Here is a 23,486-nt window from a genome sequence, read left to right as displayed (position 1 = left end):
TATTCAAATTCAGCCTCCCCTCACTCATATCTTTGTGTCCCTTTCACCTATCCTCCAACTCCAGGCTCCATGACTGGATAATCTTAGTCTTTCTACCACACAGTTCCAAACCACAAGTTTCTCTATCCCTCCTGCAGCTTCTGATGTCCATTTTCTACCTCCAGGTGCTTTTCACAATCTACTTTCCTGCAGCCCAGTTCTGTGCCTGTCTAGTTTTGCCTGAATCCTCCACAATGGTGGTCCAAGCTATGGACTGATGAGACACTGAGAGCACAGAGATGAAGTAACAAAAGCAGAAGTTTAACATTTATCAAACAATTCAGTACCTCGTAAAGACTCTTAGGCGGACCCCAAAAGTATGGATTAATGCTCACAGACTGATCTACAATGCCTTTTCCACCCACTTCCTACAACAGTAAAGTGAGGTGTGGTAACAATTGTGCATGATACAAAGCAAGACAGCAGCATTTTCTGTCTCAATTGCAGTACACAGTGACATGTCACAGACAATAAGGTAAAAATCAAGGACTGAAAATGAAATTGCCATGCATAAGGATGGGTAAATTTAAACACAGCTTTTATACCAACAGCACAATTTTCTGAGTGGAAAACAGAGCAGATTTCCACGCAAAAAGGTCTACCTGCATGGTCATACTAGCAAAGAACAGATCTAAATACACACACATTATTCCACATTAAGGATGAGACAGTCAGCAATACCATGGAGATCTGCATGCCCAAGTCACATTAACTTTGATTTTGAAATCCCCAATTCAGGATTTCAAAGATATCCTGAACGAAATGTCATTCATTTGGTTTCCGTACCAGATCACAGGAAACTCAGGTTGGATGGAACCTCAGGGAGGTCATATTAGTCCAAACCTTTGTTCAAACATCACCTTTGCAGAAGCCTAGATCAGGACTGAGGTATCTGGATTTGATTCTTTGTTCTACCACATATTTCCTCTTTGAGTTCAGGTCACTAATTTACACAACTGCTGTCTGCCTGAGTTGTCTGCAGTCACAGAAAAAGAGATGTTGCACTATTACTACATTATCATTTGAGAAATGCTTAGGTAATGTGGTTTGAAATACAGGCAGACATCTATATATTAGAGCTGGGCTAATATGGGAAACTTTAGATCTTAGTCTAGCACTCCAGAGCATTCAACCTGGGTGTTTTGTTTCATTGAAAGAAAGTAAGGGCCTGTATCCACAGACCTTAAATTTGGTTCTGAAGTTGCTACATTTTAGAAATTCTGATTTTTGTTACAAGCCTGTTTCTAGGTTTCAGAGCAAAGACTTAGCTTGGAAAAGTTGTTATCCACAGTGTGCTTCAACAGGACCAAACCCAACTGTAAATAAATCTGAGTCATATGAAATAAAGATTATATCAAGTAACATTTTTATTAGGTTTAGGAATATACAGTAATATATTACACAGTACTTATTTTTGTTTCATTTGCCCTTGTTTACTACATCTCTAAATGGCATTTAGTCAGACACAAACTACTTCCTGCAAACTTGGTGCCTAGACCTGGGGAAATGGATAAATTACCCTGGAGTTCATATTCTGTTCTCAGCTCTCCAGGGGATGCTGCTGGCAGGTTGAGCCGAAGCACGGAGAGATGTTTGTCTCCTTTCTTTCTACTATTTTGGATGCCAGTATTAATACACTGCTAGAAAATGAACAGCTCAGAGAGAAGGTTAGTTATTTGTTAAATTCTAGTTTCAAACAAAGCACATTTCCTAAACTGCTTCACAAAAAAATAAACAAAACACTTTTCCCAATTAACTTTAATGACATCTACCTGCCAACTGTTTTAATACCCACATCAATAAGCCAGGAAAAGTGTGTCAGAAGTTCAAGCTAAATCTAGGTGTGAATTCTGATTAAGAGACCTTGGGAACCACACAAGAAAAGTTTGCCATTAAACATTTGTTATTTGCTCTCAACTAGTCCACTAAAAGTGGTTTTAAATTGTCACACATCTATCTCCCTCTGGAAACAGAAACCATCCAACTGAGATCACAATCAATAAAGCTTACTGCTCAGCACCTACATGGACAAGAGCGAGTCCAGAGACAGCAGGGCCGGGGGGGTGGAGCCAGCAAGGAACAACCCAAACCCAACAAAACCCCACAAGCATATGACAAGTGGCTACAGAAGTAAGCTACATGCTAGATGGTTAGTAAGTCTTTCCACTACATAAATGGGTATCTGTGCCTATTCACTGGACACTGCACCTATACGTTATGCGCATACCATATGCATAAAGGAACTAAGAAATTTTTTCTTAAACTTTTCCTCATTTTCATTTCCTTTTAGACCAACGCAAGAACAGAATAAGGCTGGTAAATTTCCTGGTCTTTAAGGGCATAAGACATTGGAGTAAAGAAACACTTTAAATCAAAATGTATGCACTATCAATAAGTCTATCATACTACAACAGTTGCACATTTTCTATGCATCAAGGCATAGAGCAATCTGACTAAAAGGCTAGGGGGGAATACTTGTGAATAACATAACACAGTTATTATCTGCATTACTTCAACAAGACCATAGTCTTTCTGTGCTAGGTACTGTATGCATACATAGTAAGAGAACCTGCAGGTCATGCTGAGCTTACCAGTTTAGACTATTCATGAAACAAAGGGTTAGAGTGAAATTATTAATACCACCTCCTCAAAAGTGAGGGTCTAAGGCATTTATCCCTGTTACAAAATGGAAGTTTAATCTAGGGAAGATCACAAGCACATTGTTTAAAAGAAATACATATTATCACATTGTTTAAAGAGAATTTACATGAGCACAAAATGACATATTCCACCACCACCAAAAGTATGTTTAGATCAGCATCTATTACACAAAGTTTATGATCTTATATATTAAGGTGTCTATAAGAATTAAGAAAAAGAGGATACATCAATCCAGCATATTGAGAATGATGTATTTAACTAAGCACTGTGTTTGTTAAATAAAATTGATGGAAATCAATGCTTCCTATAGTGTCTTTACTACAAATGTACAAGAAATAGCTTTTTCTATTCCTTTGGAAAATTATTCTGAAGAGACAGTTCTGTCTCCTCTAGTCAGCGAGAACACCATCATTGATTTTCGTAGAAAAAGTAACAGGCTCTTGTACTCTCTATGGTATGTTAACAAAACTGTCTAAGACTGTAGTTTCTTTACAATGTATTACATCCTACATGAGTCCCCAACGTTATAACTAACAGTGTAAAATATACACAGACTTAATGACTTTTGATCCTGACTCAGAAGTCAGTTATACATATGCTGCTGGGAAACTCATTTTATTTCACTGTAGAAGACTGATTCTTTCTCTCTCAATCCAAGAACAAAAAGCATTGCTAGAATGTGCCTTTTAAGTCTAAAAGTAAAAAGGCAAAATGGCTCAGAAAGAAATACTAACCCCTGCCTTTCCCCCAACCCCCAATTTATCTTTACCCACTGATAACAGTGTGAGGGGCACACTTGAACCAAGTCCCCAGCTATTTAAAATCAGTGTAGCTCATGAACTGTCCATGACTGACAAACTGCTGGACAGAAAACCCCACCGACTCTTTCACTTTCAAGGCAGCTCGCTGACTAGCATCAGAAGACTAATGGAAATATATTCCAATACATTTCTAATTCACAGCAAATAGTTTAAATATTCTTTGTACTGTATACAGGGATTACTTGAAAATATTCGCAACAGAAGGGAGTCCAGATCAGTTGCTTTAACACAACCCAGTGGAGTCACACAGTTAGAAACATCGCACCACCCCGTCACCCCAGCTTGTAATTGCTCTGCAAACGTTACTCAGAGTTCTGGAGGACATAGAGACATGGAACATTTTGAAACAAGAGGCGAGCCATTGGAGCAGAGAAGCTATAAATCAGACTTGCTGGGCAGATGGCACTGCAAGCTAGCAAGCCGATGGCAGATGGAAGTAAGAGCTTGGATAAGGCAAAAAAATTGGTTTTGCAAACTAATGAGATCTGTTAAGATGCTAGAGACAACTACTCTCCCTTTCTAATAGTTCTGCTTTAAGTGAGGGTCAGATCAACCCCTCCTCCCACAGACGTTTACACAGGAAAAGTTTTCAGAGCCATGAAGAAAAGGTAGCTTGGTTTGCTTCAAAGAGAGATACCCACAGCAGCCATCCAGGAAGTTACTCAACATGAAATAACCATAAGATTCATAATTCAAAAATCCCATAATTCAAAAATCTCACAAAATTTTTGAAGTCCAGAGTCTTCTACATACAATTTGTAAGCCCTCCAGCCTGGCTTCAGGACTTGTATATTTTCATGGCAGAGGAGCTTCCAACAAAGGGGAAGTTTCCAGACAGGAAGGATCTTTAATGGAAAAATGCTACACGACCCACTAACTTTGGTGAGGATTTGGTCTTAGTCCAGACTAGAACTTCATTCTCACAAATGCTCCACCTCCTTCCTGCGGCTGACCGACAGCTCCTTTGCTGCTGTTATAGGATAGGTAGTATCCTGTAACTTCTTATGACTGCAGGATAGTTACTATCAGAAAAAATGTGTAGCACCTCTTAAGATATTCACGAATATCAGTCTCTCTAACCCCCAAATGTTAGAAAAACTTTTCTCCTCTACTTTTATATATATATATATACACACATACACACGCACTCACACATATATATTTTCCTTTCCTTTGCAAAGCCTCGGGGTTCTTTTTTAAAGCAGCATTGCCAAGACTTCAAAGTTTTTTCTGTTCTGATACAATGGCCCCAGAAGCATTAATAATGTTTCCAGAAGAACACAATACAAAAAAATCTACTTCAGTAAATTACAATCTCAGTGTAAACTATGTGAGCTTCTAGCAGATAGCAGCTTCCACAAGCTTCTAACATTACTTCTAGAAGCTTATGGAGGTTTTTCTCCCAAGATATATTACCAAGGGTGAGCCTTTCTTACCATTGTTGTAAACTGCAAGGATCTCATGGTCTTACAAACTTATATAGCTGCAATTTCTGACAACTTGGGATTTTTTTTTTTTATTTGCATGTAAGAAAAGGGGGTGAAGTGGTAAATAAATTAACTTTGTTGAAAGCCTTTGGGAAAAGGGAAGTAAAGCTGCAGACTTGTGTGGGAAGCTAATAAAGAGGGAGCACAGCAATAGCACTGCAATGACACAAAGGATTAACAGGCTCTCAGCAAGAACTTGCATTTCCCAAAGTATTATGAAGTTCTTGTATCCTAAACACACATAGAAAAACATCCACATAACATAAGAATACTGCTATATACCATATACACACCCATGCATTTGTAGGGCCCCTAGTGCTTACGGCAGATACAGAAATGACATGGGTATGAATAAGTATTTCTCATAAAGGAGCCTACAGAGAGCACTGTATTCATACAACATAGATCCATATTAACTATCTGTTCTTAAGATTTAAAAAACAAAACAAAAAAACAAAAAACCCAACCCAGAAATAAAGTCCAGCCATTTAAAGTGTTTGACAGCACATTCCTGAGATTTTCATTACATTGGGATAAGTACATGACTGAAAGCTTGCATATTCCAACTGAAAATCCACATTCTCTCACCAATTTTCTATGCAATCTTGATCAAGTCTCATGACCTTTCCTGGGACTACTTTTTCCAGATGTAGTCATGGGGTTACACAAGCTACATTCCCATGGAAATGAGCTATGCTACTTGCTCCTTTTTGATAGGTTTTAGGTCATTGTACCTTCTTCTCAATACGAGGCAAATCTCAATCTTTGGCTACTAAATAAGAATGGAGGAGAAAAACAAACAAAAAAACCACCAGGAAAAACCCCCAAAACCCAACCAAATCTACAGAAGCAGATTTTTACTGAGCAGTAACAACCATGGGTTCTTATAGACCCATTCCTGTCCAACAAACATAAATTTCAGATATTTTCAGCTCTCTTTATTTGCAGATATCTTACATCTAGCCACTCTTGCAGCATCTAAATCCCCCCTTCAGCTGCAGAAGATACACAGAGATAAGTTGTACATAACTGTAGCATAACAGGAAGTGACTAAAAAAAAAAGCTACAATTGCAATCCTGTGACACATTTGATCTGTAAATCTGTATTCTAACAGAAGAAACACCTTCAAAAAGAAAGGATAATTCCAGCACTGTGACTAGAAATCACTAATTTAATGCAAGTCTCATAATATTTTTCTTAAAACCTCAGCATCCTAAGGCATATTTGAGCCTTTCTTGTGTCCAGCTCTTGTGGTTACAGAGAAACGTACACTTCAACAACCCAAATTTCAGAAAACATATCAAAACAACCGGACTGTATTTTTTTATTCCAATTGTTCCTACAATTTTAAAGGAATGGAAGGAGCTGAGCTATTCATTCTAAACACCTGGAGAAGTGAGCACTGCTCCTGGTATTCCAATTTACACATAAGCATACGTTTTCCCTTGGCAGCTTTATCATATCACTGTAAAAAAGTTCTCATTTATACTAAATGGAAATCCCCATCAAGAACTTTGATGGGCATCTTTCTGATCCAGCTTCTATGATTTTGTTGGCTTGGCTCCAAATGTGCTGCCTAGTATGTGTTCAGACACGATCACATTGATGCATCCACATAAGTGGAGAAAAATGAAAGAGAAGTAGGAAAAATAGTATTTTCTGACTATTCATCAAGAATAATTATGTTTCCAAAGTGTCATTTTTGTCTTCTTTCTTGTCTGTGAACAACTTTGACAGACAAATCAATATTATCATAAGGTTACAGATGCAGACAACAGCAAACCACGAAGTTCTTAACAGAAGCACAGAGAAACTCTTGGACATCCACATGATACAGTTAAAGCTTTTGGACCACATACTTTGCACAATGTTCTTCCACTCCTCTGTCAAAAGTACGTAAGCACAGTACTGACCCTCAATCTACAAAACAGGGGCCTCAGCATTACAACAAACATGTAACAGGGCGGGGGGAGGAGGGGGGGAGGGGGTACTGCTCCAAACTCTTCTAATGCCTGGGGCTGACAGTATCCCAAAAGTCATGCTGTCATTGTTAGCAAGAAGGCACAGATTCTGCTGTCATCAAGGACTTGATCGGAGAATCATATTTAAAAAAAAAAAAAAAAAAAAATCTGAACTTTAAATTAATTTGGCTAGTGCCATTGGCAAAATGTCTCATCTCCCACACACTGTAAACCACAGAGAGGCAAGGAGAGAGAGAAAGGAAATACACACTGGAAAGACAGATGGGAAGATGAAAGCATTGTGGACTAACACTGATATTAAAATGCGTCATCTATCCCTGCCCTCAATCAATTATTATTGCCTGGCTAGGCTAGATATCCTGAAGTAAAATGAATTCCAGGGTTTCCATATTACTTACCTCATCATCCCCCTCCACACAATGTAAATTCCTACTCTGAATACATAGTTTATCATTAAACTAGCAAAACATGATTAAATATAATGGTAATGAACACAAATTACTGTGCTCAGATGGTATCTCAAACACTGCATGTTTAGCTCCCCATAGTTTCAAGAAGAGGACACCTCTCATTTAGCAGTGCAATATACACAGCATCAGCTAGATAGGAATAATCACCAAAAGAAATAAAATTAGAGAAACCAAATTGTCAGCACAAGTTTCATAATGACCCCAAAACATCCTTATATCTGAACATTAACTTTTACATTTGATAGATAAAGACATGGCATTATATGGCACAATAAACCTTATTTCTACACAGAACAGTCCTGCTTTTTTTTTTTTTTTTTTTTTTTGTGTTTGACACTTTTACATTTACCCTAACACATCACGGCAGCTTGGTCATGACAGCACTATGAAATACAGCTCAAGAGCTTGTAAGACATGACAAAGTCTTCCCATCTTACCTGGTTCTGTACAGTTCTTTTCTTCATGTGTCCCATTAGGTGATGCCATCAACCTTCTATTCCTCCACACTTCTGACAAAACATGTCTGTCTACAATAGTTGATTCTCGGCCTATATTAAATAGAAAGAGGTTATGCCCACTGTCACTTATTTTTTCATGCATCATCTTAACTGGACTATATCCCCCCACCAGCAAGGAGCATAGACAGACCATCAGTACGTGAATGCAGCAAAATCATCTATGACTGGGGCACGTGCCAACGTACATACAGTAGGTGCTCCTAGAGACATGAAACTAGCTACAAATGTGCAGTATCAGAGCTGTTCCATGTTCTGGCTATCAGAATACCTGGCTGTGACCCACAACGGGAAAATATTCTGCAGCAAGCAACTTCTGAAGCCTGCACCTGTGAAACTCAACACTTAACAGTTCCTGTAGATGAAACCAGCCCAGCTATGCTGACATGAGCAACAATCACACTTCCATTTAGTCATCTGCACTTGCACATACTACATTACTGATTTCTCAAAAAACAAAAATGCATATGGACATGTTCCAGTTACATTTTGGTTTATTCTGAGTCTAGGGGCTGATCTTTTCAGTGTTGGGTATACTTGATAATACCAATCCCTAAAATAACTTGTCAAAGAAAATGGAAAATAACTGCACTGTGAATTCCCACAAGCTTTAAGAAAAACAAACTTCTTTAGAAGTCAATGGAGCTTTTGCCTAAACTCGTATTCCAGAAGCATTCTCAATAGAATTTGCTGAATAGAGTACAGAAGGAGCACTTGTGATAATGCAGAGTATGCAATTATAATAATCAAAGGAAGAATAGAACCTCTTAATTAAATCACTTCCATCTCAACCTTATCCATTTCAAATGAACATATTATAATAACAAAACTTCTTCCACGGCTGATCTTAAGAGCTTATATTCAGTCATCACATAATGCTTGTGCTTTGTTACAGTGACTCTTGCAAAAAAAATCTAGCTTGGAAGTTAGTTTGGCTAGAGTATTTGCTAAAATATTCTGATGCCACAATTATAAGAAACATAGAGAACAGATGGTCAGTGTTTATGGATACAATATACTGTAAATTAGCCAGCTGAAAAAAAAATACCTGATGCAGCATACCGTCGAAAATTAGGTTATGAGAGATTTAGCTGATAACCCAGGAGATTAAAAACTTTCATTAGTCATGACATTTTTCATGTAAACCTAAAGAAGTTCTGGAAAACTGTTAATGTGCAGCAAAAAAAGACCCCTCAAACTACGTAAACATAATCATACCCCAATTACTTGCTTTCACAAACCAGTAACTTTATGAAAATAAATAGCTGGTATAAGGGGGAAAAAAAAAAAAAGCATAGGCATGACAAACAGTTCTAAATAAAGAAAGCAACAGTATACTCTAAAACCACAATTTTAAAAAAATTTAAAGTTCTAAGATGAGCAATATGCTAATACGGTCTAAGACACTGAATTCTTATATGGATGGCTTGTTGCCATCCTAGATATCTCTCAAACAACCCAGGCAATAATTTGAGCACAAGAGAGTTAGAAAGTATGACAAGTTCCACCAGATTTTTCTTCCCTAAAGCACACATTCTGCTGAAGTCTGATTTTCTTATATTAAATGTGGACCTGGGCTTAGTTTGATTTTGTTCTTAATTCCTCAAGGACTGTTGGCAGTCCTACCTAGCGACCCATGTGCTGCCCCAGCAACCTTAGACTTCGTATCCGAGGGATGCAAAGCATATTGCAGGAAGAGGGCCTGAAGCTGCACACTTGCAGCCCAAACTGTGCCAGCAGGCGGGAAAAAAAACCACGAATGGGAATGATGTAGTTGATTATAAATGCATCAGTTTACCAAGACGGCACTTGCACAGAGGATGCAACAGACTCTATAAAACCTGAGATTAGCACTGCTCCTTGCCTAAAATACAGAAATTTCTGTCAAATCCACACTGTAATTTAGGGGGGGGTGGGAGGGAAAAGATGGAGAAAAGAAGCAGTGGCAGCTGATGGAGGTTTACAACCTAGGGATAAAAATGAAAGGTGGCCCCAAGTTGCAGAGGGGACCACAAGCGGCTGGAGAGGAATCAGTCCTAAGGCAGCGGCGGGGGGAAACGACTTCAGGGCCGTTCCCAGGCACCTTGCTGCCCCGTGGCTCCCCGTCGATCCCCGACCTGAAGCCCCCCGAGAGGCGGGCGGGCTCGCAGCCGGGAAGCCCCTGGACGCCGCTGCCCCCTCTGCCCGGAGCTGCGGCCACGCACCCACCCGGCGCGGGGGCTTCTCCCGAGGGACCCGCGCTGCTCCCCGGCCTCGCCCGCCCGCTGGGGTATTTCCACTGAGAAACTCAAAACGGCAACAGCCGCGGACGCCAGACCCCGCCAACCCCCGGCTGCCCCCGGGGCGGCAGCCCCCGGGTCGCCCTCCCGGGGTCCGCCGGTTCCGCCGCCACAGCCACTCACCCAGTCGGGAGAGCAGGCTGGACATGCACCAGACGAAGAAGAGGATGGCGCAGATGAAGCCCAGCTGCTGCAGCAGCATCTCCCGCCTCTTGCGAACTTTCCTCAGCATCAGCAGCATGGTCTTCGGGGGGGCGAGCGGCGTCTCGTCCGGCTCCATCGGAGCAAGCGCGGGCGCCGAGGGGGCGGTCAGCAGGTCGCTCCGAAAGCGGGGATCAGTGCCGGCGGCTTCCCGCAGGCGGCTCCATGCCGGGTGGGCTGCAGCGCGGAGAGAAGCCGATGCCCAGCGCCTCGGGTCGGCGGCGGCGAAGCAGAGAGGCGGGGGAAGGCGGTCGGGGGCGCGGGGAGGACGGCGGCGGCAGACCGGCGAAGGGGGAGGGCGAGGCGCCGCTCTCAGGGGCCGGGCTGAGCCCCGCGCCCCACACGCACCATGGCCGGCGGCGGCGGCGGAGGAGGAAGCGCCGCGGCAGCGCCCCGCGCTCCCCTGGCAGCGGCCGCCCCACACCGTGCCGCGGGCCGCGAGTCAGCACCGAGGGACGGCGGCATCCACGCGGCTCCCCGCCCGCCCCGGCCAAGTTTAAAGTTTGTCCTTTACCCCCCTCCCGCCGCCGGCAGCCGCTGGCGGCAGGTGAGCTTAACAGCCGCCGCCGCGGGATCAGCCAGCCCCGGGGCTCCCGGCGCGGCGCCGAGCGGCCACTCAGCCCCGGCGGGCGGGGGCTCCCCGCACCGCCCGGCCCCTTTCTCCCCGCCTCTCTCCCGCAACTTTCTGGGTGCTCCTCCGGCGCCCATGGCAACGCGCAGGCACCCTCCCCCTACCGCTTTGCGGGGGGTGGAATTCACCGGCCAGATGAATCCTTTCCCCCACGGGGCGCGGGAATTCCCCGCTCTGGGTTCGGCGGGGGGGCGAGGAGGGGCCGGGCGGCGGCAGGTGCTGCGGGCCGGGGCCCGCGGGGCCGGCGGTAGGGCTGGGCTGGGCACGCGCTGCCTGAGGCGCGGAGCGAAGGCGCGGGCAGGGGCCGGCGGGCGCGCGGCTGAGGGGCCGGCGGGGAGGGGGCCGGGGGTGGCGGGGTGCTGGTGCCCTCTGGGCGCCTCCACCTGACTCTGGGAGACGCGTCTCAAGATGGACTTCCACGGGGGGAAAGGGCACTGCTGTGATCCGCGCTGTAACCAACGCGTGGTGTTAACGGCACAGAGTGAACGACCCGTTTTGTGAAACAGCGGCTAGTTCCAGACTGTCCCAAAGCAGACTTTTTTTTAACTAAAATTTGCTATTTACGTTAATTAAGTGGTTACTGATAGCCAACGAGAACAGTTCTGGGAACTTCCTACAACAGCACAGTCATGGGTTCTGTATTCCTTCCAGGTATCCAGAAATGCTGAGCGTGTCAGGGAGCACATGTAGACAAAACAGGATTAACTCATCGGATCTTCTTTTCAATACAGCCTTTGGTTTACAATGGAAGGCCTTTCAGGTGATTCCCTCTGGATCTCTGTCCTTGTACTTCAGAACAAATAACACATCATATCTGGCATTATTTCTAATGGTGTCGTGATTATAATACAAATATCCTAGCCTACAAAAGCAAATCTTCACAAATAAAACATCACTAATCCTCTGTGTTTTCCCATCTTCATGCAAATGTGTTTTTTTCTTATGTTTATGAATTATATCTGCTACAGCACAGTGATCAGGTACACATGTGAAATGGCTCTAGATTCATGCTGAAGGCTGCCCAGTTGTCTCAAGTGCAAAAGAGATTACAGGAGCTGGAGAACCGAAGACAAGCAGTTGTGTTAACCTTGTTGCTTGCCTGCACACCCATAGCTACAGAAATTTTGGGCTTTAACTGTTCAGGCTCCAGGGGCACCTAGGCTCTGATGGGCCTTTGACTTTCTGATTTATGTTAAAGCAGGAAAACAACTGCATGTTAGAAGAATGGCCCTAAGACATGCCCCAGTCCCCTCTCTTTCATTCCCTTTATAGCTGCTGAGAGAGGAAATGTAACTCTGAAAACTCTTGCCTACTACAAAAAAGGTAGTAGAGAAGATTACAAGTCAGTTTGTGTCCCTTTATTTTTCTCCATGGCCATGTAGAAAATCTCACAGGTGAACCCAGACTGATAAAAGCCATCCCTGACTGAAAGAACTAATAGGCTAATTAGATGCAGAGGCATGAGAAGGTGGATAAAGGTAAGTGAAGCTCTCCAGATCAGGGCTGTTATTTATAGTGGACTGGGGTTTTTGTTGAAGGCCTTTAAGCTCCAGTGAAGTTCTTGGCTGGCCATGTCAGTAGAGGTGCTATTGTGTAGTTAGATGCCACTGCATGCCCTGTCAGCTGTCATAATGCCTGTGAGCTAATTCTTCACGTGGCTTTTAATCACCTCTTTTCTGGGACTAAAGCCTCCCCTTCCACTCAGAGTGACAACATGAATATCAGTCTGCCATCCCCTTGTTCTGTGTTTAGTAAGAGTTGCGGTGCTGACAAGACTGTAGTTTTCTGTATGAAGATTTTATCTAGCAATAGAAGGATGGTGACACTGGAAGGGATTGCAAAGATTTGTTGTTTTTTCAGTATCCACTTGCCGTAAGTTTATAATCTTCTTCACTGATAAGACAGACCAGGGCCATGACTTCAGAGAGGCTGTCCTGATGGTTGAGTCTCTCCCCACAGCTGACAGAGGTGATTTTTATATTTACCAGGTTTATTCTCTTACTTGCTCTTTACACTGAAGACATTTTCAAAGCCATGGCACTCCTGATCTGAAGAGTTACTGATATTAAGATGTACAATGACAGGTGTGTCTGGAATTAAGGTAAATTTGTGTCTGGAGATGAGGCTGTGATTCACAGATACTCCATATTTGTGTCTATAGGTTGTTTACACAAAGATCATGGAATTGAACCATTGTTAGAGATCCTGAGTTTCACATGTGAGGGATTTTCATTAATTCTGTCAGGTCTTGTGAATATCACATGGATCAAACCGAAGCACATGGTTAGTTACAGGAATGCAAGTATAATATTGCCTTTTTTGACATAGAGTTTTTTCTGACTGTTAAAAAGTTGTCTGTTTTAGAGGTAACAGTTAGTGACTATAGAAACCCTGGGGCCACCCTTGTGAGGAACTGAAAGCAAGAAACAAAAAAACCAAAAAAGTGAAGAGATCTTTTGTGAAGAAATCTGCTACTCATGAAAGCAGTTCTCAGTGTGATTGTGTGTGTCTCTCCCTCTCTGTGTCCACAATTGAGACAGCTCAAAGTTCAGACAGTACTAATCTCCTAATCATACAAGCTTCTGATTAGCATTTTTAATCAGTTTGGTGATCACAGGGCAGCTTCAAGATTGTTCTTGAATACTAAACTTTCAGACCAGAATTCCAAATCACTTTTTATTTTGGTGTGTCCTGTGAAAATATGCCAGATACTTGTGTAGGATGTCTCAAAGGGAAGTGGTGTGCTGCAGAATTCAGCTCCAGTTACCTCAGCCCCAACAGTGAGCAGGACCCGCACCTGGAGGGTCTGTTTGAGTACATTCAAGCCATTCACACGGAGGTCATTACTGGAATGATGTCCCAACACTTTTTTCTGATTTGAGACATTCATGCTGTGTATGAGAGAGTGGTGATACAATGTCAGAGGCAAAAAAGAAGCAAATGCTTTCTGTATAAGGTGGCATTAGAGAAATTTACATTCATTTTTTAAGTCTTAAATTATTGCTATCTCTTAGTGCAACCAGAACAACTGTATATAAATTCAATGGCGTCTTTCCATTAATAGTCTCCAAAAAAAAAAAAAAAAGAAGACGACATACATGGTTTTCTGAGTGATGCCTTCACAGCGAGTGGTTTGGTGATACTCTGGATATTCTCTGTTTCCATTATAATCAGAACAAAATGTTTTCCAGACTAAATCTAGGAATTTTCGTGAAATAATTACATTTTGGAAATTAGAGATATTTGGGAAATATCATTAAAACAAAGTGTAGAGGAAGAAAATATTAAATACACTTGTCCTAAACTAACCCAGACACAAGAAACAATCTTTCTTTCTTATTACTGTGTTTATGATTGTGATCATTTAACTATCGTGTGTGTCCCATGCTAAAATGTCTCACTAGAAGCACAGACTAATCTAGCATTGCCAAATTTGGTTGTTTTTCATCTCAAGCACAATTAGTATCTTGAACTGACTAACAGCCAAAAGGCTTTGAATTAGGGAAGCGTCTCACAGGAGATCCATGAAAGCAACTAATCTGAGAAAAAAATATTGATGCTGCTCAGAGTCAAAGGAGAAGTTTAATGTTTGGATTAATTCTCTATGGCACTTCCTAAAAGGAGCAGAAGAAGCAGCAGCAGCACACCAGGGTAACTGGCAACTGAGACCCTGTTAGTTGGCCATGAAGACTGTTCCAGCACAGAAGAGCTGAGAGTGCATCAGCTGAGAAGCCTGGAAGATTAAGAGGTGCCAGCACCCCAGTATCATTTCCCCTGTCTGCAAGGTCAGGAGGTAGTATCAAAGAAAAGTCAACAATGGTCCCTCAAAAAAGACCAGAAAATCTTCCTTAAGCTATGAAAACTCAACTGAGAGGAAAGGCATTGTTGAGGGAGGAGACTTGGATCCTATGAAGGTGGTTCATATGAGGGAGCCATGGAGAGAAACTTGGTGCTTTCCGTAGTCACCTGCCTGTCAAGAAGGGGGCAATCCTGTGCTTATTTAGGACCCGGTCCCTGGAAGAGGAGCACACACAAATATGACTTGACAATACAAGCTTGCAGAAAGCAATATTTAAATGTTGAACTGTAACTCAGGTCACCATACATCCTTAGGTATATAGCCAGGTGTTGAAAGCCCCTTTGCTGAACTATACTTGAAATTTAGAAAGCAGATCCATTGTTGATATCAGCACTGAGGGTTCCACCAGTTTCTGTGGTGGGTAAACCTTGAATTGGGACCACTGGATTTATGGGGAAACTCCAATTGTAGGACCCTTCAGAGGACTCAACTTTGTGCTAAGATCCTCAACATCTTTCTACTCATTCTCAAATTTTTATCTCCTATCCATTTTCCAGTTCTGGTGGTCAGTTGCCAGCTGTGTTATATTGCGCTTTTACATGCTTCAAAGGCAGAAGTTTTCCTTAATACAGAGTTATTTTTGTAGTTTAACTCAGACCTTTGTTTTGCTTCCAAGGCTATAAATAACTCAGCCCTGAACTGGAATTTAAATGTTATGAAGAAGAAGTCAGTCTCACACTGTAATATGGAACTACATCTTCCTTTAACTTACTCAACTCTTCCCTTGTGTTTTATATCTTGCAGTCTTCCTAATGCTGATATCTCTTTAATAATCTTGGGTAATGCTGCTTTCTATTTCTGATGAGCATTTGTGGTTACAACCCACATTGAACACTTACCTAGCAGCCTCGTACTCGCCCAGACCTTATTTGGGAGTTTAACAATCAGTAGTCACATAACAATAACGGGACTCTCCCACAGCATGCAGGAATGCTACAAGCAAGAGTTCCTCATATCCTACATGCCATAAACAACCTCACATGAGCCCAGGAAGGAGGCCAGGCTGCTAATTATAATCTTCTTGCTATACAATAAGAATAAAAGGTACCAACCAGATCTAGGCTCTTGAAGTGATCTACTTTAAGCTACAAGAAAACAAGATCAGTCGACTTGTGATGTCCCACATGTGCTGTTAACACATTTTAATTTAGGTGCATTGGCTCTATTCATTTCTCTAAGCCCACCAAAATGTCTTCCTGCAGAACGGAATGAGAGACATTATGTATATCCATAGGAATCAATGTGTTCCTCTGCCGATAAGGTTTCAATCAATATCTACCTAAAAAAGGGAGTTTCCTAGAAAAACCTCAATATTTGTCTCCTTAAATCAGTATTGTCTAAGCCCTCCAAATTCATTACAGCATCTATGTTTAACGCCCACTAGATTTCTCAGGGATATAGGCATCTGCTTAAATGCTTGCCAGATTTGAAGAACTCATGCACATGCATAAAGCCATACTGAAATGGGGGTTAAATTACAGGGACTCTGTTACACAGCATATCTTCCCCTACACACATACCATTTCTGTCTTTCTCAGTTTCTCCAGCTTGCTACCTCCACTGAATCCCAGCCTCAATTGTATTTTACTGGTTTTACATTTTGCCCATGATTTTCTATTCCTCTCTGCCCTCACAGTCTTTTCTGCCCACTTCTCTGCTTCCCCTCTGTTTGCTCTGTATGACTTTGTTCCCCACCTCTTGATCTTCTAGGCCTGGTGTAAATTTTTCATTTGTTCCACTTTCTGTAAACAGAATTCCTTCCTTCTCTTCAAATTTTCCCTTAAATCTACACATGGGTTTGAGCTTAGTATTGACTCTAAGCCCTGTTCCCAGAGGCTTGGGGAAACGTGAGTGTGCTTACCCATAACTGAGGAATGAGGTTAGCTGACGTGAGGGACTCTGTCTGGTCAAAGCTCTGCAGGTTTACTGCAGCACTCTCTTCCATCACTATACACCACCTTTGTTTGCGCTCCATAATCTTGTTCCTCCCCCAGATAAGGAAATAAAATTCAGTTCTGTAAAATACTTTTAATTTGTTTTCTTTCTGGAAAGTTTTTGTATGTCTGTGAAATAAGTGAAATTCAAAACAACTACTGAGGAGACAACTTCACACACCTCAATTAACCACATTTTTGTTCAGCTTTCATACCTACTGGGATCTGTTTCCAAAACCCTTTGCTAGTCCCTCAGAATGAGAAGGATCATTAACTAAGCAAAAATTGATTCATTACAGTGAGAAAAATTTTCAACAGCTATGTGTTGTTAGCCCAAACCACAGAGTGCTGTGATCTTATGAATACACAGGAGGAAGCTGTGGAGAATTCTCACACACAAAAAGCCTCAGATGATGTCAGTGCTTGAAAGCCTGGAGGCCGAAGAGGTTCAATGAAAGTCCTGTTGGGGTAGCTGAGAGAGATTCAACAGGGCAGCTCCTTTCCTTCATTAGATTAGTCCATCAGAATAATTAAGAAAAGAAGAACAAGCACTCATCCTTAGTGACTGTGGAAAAAACAAACTACAGACTCAAAACGCTATATAAGCAAGTGCAGCAATGTATGTCCTGGCAACCGATGTCCTTGAAACAACAATATTGAAAAGGTGAGAACTGTCTTTATTCAGAGACTTGTAGAACATATGCTCGACAGAACCCGGGGAGGTCATCCTGCTTACTCCCTTTTTCTAAGGCAATATTAACTCTCCCTAACGTTGAGTGGGCTTGCTCTGAAATTTAATATCCATCTTGATACTGAAATTGCTGTTTGACTGCCTATCAAAGCTTTTAAAATAAAATGATGGTGAATAACGTTAAGAAAATTTACACCTCCTACTTTGGCTGGCATCTTTTTTTAACAGTGTTAGTGAGCAGAGCTTGGAGAGTTCTGGGAATTTTCCCCCTCATCTGACCACAGATTTTCAAAAAAGAAAATTTATTCTATTGAAAACCTATAATGTTAAAGCTAAGCAGAATCATAGCTGTCAATCAGGGAAGGTGAAGAATATTCTTACCATTTATTTCTGTAAAGCTAGTAGAAATCATGTTCCTCTACAGACAGTAGGCAGAAAACAACCTTGCCCTGGGAAGATAAATGCAGTGTATAAAATCATGTAAAATGATAGTCTAGAGGGAATGGCAATCAGAGAAATCAAGTGAGCAGGAACAGTGCTCAATGGAGTGTTTTGTATGAGGAATTCAGGTCATTTATTTCATTGCTGTTTCATGTTGTCTCCTGTGGAAGGGATAAGAAAGAAGGGTTAATTTGCTCCCCATTATGATCAGACAAGAGAGGGGAGAACAGAGAAGGCTGGTTCAGAGTCCAGGTTCAGAACAGCAAGGGCAAAGGTGTTTGTCTAAGGAGGCATTTAAGGGAAGGAAGGGAGAGCTTTGGTACACAAGAACAGGGAGATGGTTCTAAGCAAGTGGGATAGGCACAGCCATCTGTGGGAGCAGACAAAGGAAACCTTAATCAAAGTGGATCGGAAGGGCAAGTGAAACGAGCTAAAACGGGGAAACGAGCACCACTACATCCACTTTGAAGACCGAGTCTTGTACTGCGGATTTGAAAAGGGTCGATGTAGCAGGAGAAAGAAACATTGCTGTAGCTGCAGTACTTTAAGAAGAATGTCCTCTATAAAAGCTCCCTTTAAGTTTTCAAAAACTGCCACATCTGTAGCACAGCCTCCTCCAAACCCAGATAACCGATGTTCATTACTGTTAATGAAAAGTCATGGTCAAAGCACACAGTGTATTTTCAAGCATTGGCAGGAACACCTTTTACAGTATTTCCATGTTAACTTCCTAACAGACTTCACAATAAAATACTAAGACAATTAGTAGTTATTGTTGATTTTAACAAGAAATGTTTATCACTGGCAAATAATAAATACAGCACTCTTGCAAATTAATTTCTTTGATGTTTCTAACTCCCTGTAGAGGTTAGCAGCAGGCTATTTCGGCTAACCTTCATCATAAGTATGCTCAGCTGCCACTCACCACCAGGATAGCCCAGGTTCAGCACAGCTTCTCTGAGCTGGCAGCTCTTTTCAGCTTTTAGTAGGAGAACAGAAAAGGTAGCGCCACCCCATAGTCCAATAATTTAATAGCAGCTGTTGTGGGTTTCACCTACCTGTCATGTCTGACTCACTCCACCATCTTTTTGTTGTTTTCATTTAAATATTTAAACACTCAAATATTCCAGCCACTTTACATTTCACCTCCTTGGAAAGAAGCAATGTTTCAGAGGTGTTACCATGGAAACAATGGAGTGAGGAGGCAGCTAAACATGAAAGAAAGTCATCCAACAGTAAATCCAGAGACATGCTTTGGGGTAACTTGAAATTAAAAAATGTATAATTAATTGGGCTGCTGCTGAGCATGTGTTTGTACTTACTGCTTTCTTGTAAGTGACAAGAGGCCACCTTTTTGCCTGTGACAAGAAAATAAAGTTTCCCTGTGCAGAATTTTCAGTACCTAAAGTCCTTTTTGAGACAAGAGATAATACCACTCTTTTGAGATGACCACCAGAGTTAGTTATCAGCAAGGTCAGGTATTAAGGGTCTGCAACACCAGCTTCCTCAACAAATCAATCCTTATTGATAGCAGTGGGCTGTGAGCATTGGAGAGTTGTGATCCAAGATATTTGAAAAGTTTAATCAGACTACGGGAAAAAGAAGATTAGCATTAGTCGAAGCAAAAATGCAACTAGATATGGCAAGCCCTTTCCAATTATGCAAATTAATACACAGAGCCATTCTGCTTAAAAGAGGGTATTAAATTATCCTTGTGGATAAATATAAAAACGTACCTTTGTCAATCTGTCACCATATATCCTGAAATACCATAATTACCTCTCTTAAGCATGGGAAGGAACAACTCTTGGCTATTGTCTGTGTTCACATCATAAAACAATTTTCTGCAACTTTACACAGCCTTGGTTTTACTGAACTATATGTTGTCTGTAGTGAAGGTGACAAAGGAAAATCCAGTGTTTCAACTATGTGTTAGGCAAGAAAAGCTCAAAAAAAACCCTGTAATGAAGATCATATTCCCTTCACGCATTGGCAAATTGACCACAGAAATGATACATTTAAATACGCCACACAAAATGTTCAGAACCGATTCAGAAACAGAACATTAGAGACTTAAGCTTTAGTTGCTCTTCATAACCCTTTAGATCATGCCTAAAACCATTTCACTTGTGGGCAAAGGAAGGGTCCTGGGAGACATCTAAAACCTCTCCCTAGGGCTGGAACTTCCCTTGATAATTAAAAGAAGAATCATTCCTACCATCCATCAGTGGCTGCTACAAAAATTCTATCATTGTAGACTGGCAGCGTGGGATACATCTCAGAGACAGCTCTGGTTTGATTTGTACACTGAGCACCTGGCTGTTGCTGCCTAGGGTGGCCTATAGTATCCACTCCACAGCTGCCCTCCTCAGAAAGAGTGCCCAGCACCTGCCCAAAGGGTCACCCTTGGGACCAACTGAGGTTTTTTACTGACTTTCAGTTTGTCAAAGGTCTTTCTCCTTGGAACAACGGTTTTCTTCTTCACATGAATCCACAAAGAGATGGAAACATTACTGGTGGAGCTTCTTGTTCAGAGACTTCACAGTCTGCTCTGTGCAAGTAAACAGCTGTCACTGCACATTAGGAGCATCTTGAGGAGCAAGAGGGCAAACCAGATCCTACGAGCCTGAACCATTGATTTAACCATGCACTATTGAGAGTGTCTCGCTTCTGGAGTGTTGGGTCAGATGGTAAATGAGATATCCACATAGCCCACAACTTAAGTAAACTATGAGGGAGCATGAAGGAGCATGGTCTACTGAGTCTTGGGACAGTGGTGGGACCTTGCTACCATCAAACCCAGAGGACTAGATCCTACCCCATACTCAGCTGGCTTGGGTGCACATGGAAGTGAACAGTCAGGCCAATTCACAACAGGCTGGCAGAGCATCAGGGCATCAGACAGGTTGTAATGGTCATCATAAAATATATCCACTCCACAGCTTTTGATAAAAGATAGCTTATACAATTCTCTACATTAAAAAAAAAAAAAATCAAATCTCTTTGAACTACCATAACAGCACAGCTAAATAAACGTTTATGTGGAGAAAACTGATCCACTGTCCATTTCACAATAATTTAAACAAGGCATTGAGTTGCATTTAGCCTTGTGACTGATGGAGTCTCACAGAATTAGTTATGCTGTTGGCACTGGCTGTGCAAAGGAAAAGAAGAGATGGGCTGTGTTTTATGCAATTTGTTTTTCTCACTGTTGGAAATCTATCACACGTTTCCTGCCCAAATTATCAAGGTAGTTGATAAGCTGGAAAAAAAAAAACCATATCATTGAGGTGAATGTTACATAGCAAGCTATTGTGTAACTGAATTGTATTTCCGATCTTAGCCTTCCAAAGTCTAACAAATTAATTTAAAAAAAAAAAAAAAAAGGCAAGTATTCTGGAAGATTTAACTAGCCTTAAAATTTGTCTTTCAGTTTTTAAATTAATGCTAATTAATGAATTTTTAATTATATGCCAAGCAAAACCAGAAAATCTCTAGAGGCTTAGCTGTGACTTTGCCATGAAAATCAAGTGAAAGGACACAGCTTTGTTTTTGTTGTTTTTGTCCCCCCAGAGCAGATCAGAAGTTTCCAGAGTGAGGCTGCCTCCTGCTTTCCTTCTGCTCAGTGCCTGGCACAGCCTACCCTGCCGTGTGCCGCAGCTGCATTAGCTGCTATGGCAGACGTCCTGTCATGCCCACTTGCTTGAGGTGGGAATGCAGCAACCGCCAGCCTTCAGGATTTGCACTGCTCCATGGTTTGTGGTGGTTAGGAAGCTAATAAGCACATACACCGCTACTCTTTCTTGAACGTTTACATCAAGCACCCTTCCTGAACGAAGATCCATTTCATCTCTTGTCTGAAAAATTTCTTTACCCTTCTGCTTTCCTCAGAGTTTCTGTGTGAGTTGCTGTTCACTGACTCTGATGGACCCTGGACCAAGACTGGAGAGAAGAAAAATCTTTCAGCAAATTGTCAAGTCTCTGAGCAAGTCAGTCACCCAGAAAAAAACCACTTAAAGTCACTCACAGAATAATAATCATTCCCAGGGACTGATACTTTTTTCCATGTTTCAACAGGCAGATGAATCAATTAATGTGAGTAGAGTTACATGAAACCCAGATTGGGTTTTGCTGCCACTGACACAGTGCCCCTGGCTCAGAGCTTTGTGGAGGGAACTACACTGAGTTACTTGTGTCTAATAGACACCGAGCATTGGCACACTCACCAGTGATTTTCAAATGCTAATGTACAACTAGTAAGTATCCTAGCTGCTATTTCTCTTACTTACAGGCTGTTAAAACATCTGTAACAAAAAAAAATCATTACCACAGAATCCAAAACAGTGAAAATCTTTTCTTTGCCTTGATAAAATATCTGGCTAGTACGAATACTCATGATTTCTCTGGTGAACTCAAAAGTACTAAGGCATCATCACACTTTTAAAAATCTAATGCTATTTAGCAAGTAAAAGATTTGAGAGTCTCAGACTTTACTAAGAAGCAGTCTTAGAGGGGAGGGAGATAAAATATTTTAGCTCTAGCTCAGCTGTACTTTTAAATTTCCCAGTCATATCTGTTTTGCTACCTGAGGAATTTTAAGGAAGTGAAATCAAATGTCTATCTGATTTTAGGTGATGTGCAATATTTATTCTGAAGGCTCATGCAGCTTCTTTCACTCTTAAATTATTTACAACATGCACACACTGTCATGTCTCAATAGATCATTCTATAACTCCATCAAGTAAAATGAAAGTAATTCGCACATTGTAAATATATATGTGTGTGTATGTGTGCGTGTAGAAGCTTAGTAAGAATCAGTATTAATGATCATCCATCCATGTAAAGGACTGAAGAATGTAATTTATTAAAGACAGGGAGAGGCTTTGCAGGTGGAAACAAATACAAAATCCAGCTAGTCCAGCATCTATCTTGAGCACCAGTTAGTACTGGAGGTTGCAAAAGAAGGTGAAGAAATTGAGTGTCATCAGGAAGGCTTGTTTTTAATACCAGGCAGCTGGAGATTAGTTTAAATCCTGACCCTTGGAGGAGTTTGATCCTTCAGTAGTTTTTTTTGTTTGTTTATGAAAACAAAGGTATGAAGAAACCATTTATGTTTTCTAACATCTTATTTCCCTTTGCTGGGGTAGGCCAGCTGTGCTAAAAAAAAGAAAAACAAAGAACAGCCTCAAGGCAGATGCATTAGTCTCTGCATCAGTATCAGTTTCTCTGCTTCTCCAAAAGTGATTTCACAGTAGAAATTCCAGGAGGAATTAAAATACTTTCCTACAAAAGACACATAGAGAGCAAGAGTTGCGTGCTGCAGAATACAGATGGGACTCAAGAATCACTAACAAAGCTGGTATTTTCCTTAGTCCATACCATCACATATGCACCATATAGCCATAGAAGTCTCTCATTAGCCAGCAAAACAATGAAACTTTGAATGGCTCCCAGCCTTATATTACAAAATTTTT

At 41.6% G+C, this 23,486-nt stretch overlaps 1 protein-coding gene across 2 annotated transcripts in view; it reads right to left on the bottom strand.

The window, feature by feature from the left end:
• Positions 1 to 11,064, bottom strand: part of SLC24A4 (solute carrier family 24 member 4) — a 101,575-nt gene extending 90,511 nt beyond the window's left edge. For both annotated transcript variants that reach the window (XM_074824968.1, XM_074824969.1), the window contains exons 1-2: positions 10,379 to 11,064; positions 7,899 to 8,009 (exon numbers count right to left, since the gene is read on the bottom strand). In XM_074824968.1, coding sequence (XP_074681069.1) covers positions 7,899 to 8,009; positions 10,379 to 10,535 — 268 coding nt within the window. In that variant the 5' untranslated portion in view covers positions 10,536 to 11,064. The remainder of the gene's footprint in view (positions 1 to 7,898; positions 8,010 to 10,378) is intronic.
• Positions 11,065 to 23,486: the final 12,422 nt, after the last annotated feature.

Source organism: Strix aluco, chromosome 4, assembly GCF_031877795.1.
Source record: "Strix aluco isolate bStrAlu1 chromosome 4, bStrAlu1.hap1, whole genome shotgun sequence".
Taxonomy (NCBI): domain Eukaryota; kingdom Metazoa; phylum Chordata; class Aves; order Strigiformes; family Strigidae; genus Strix; species Strix aluco.
The sequence above is the reverse complement of the archived record's forward strand: the minus strand, read 5'-3'. Positions and strand labels throughout refer to the sequence as shown.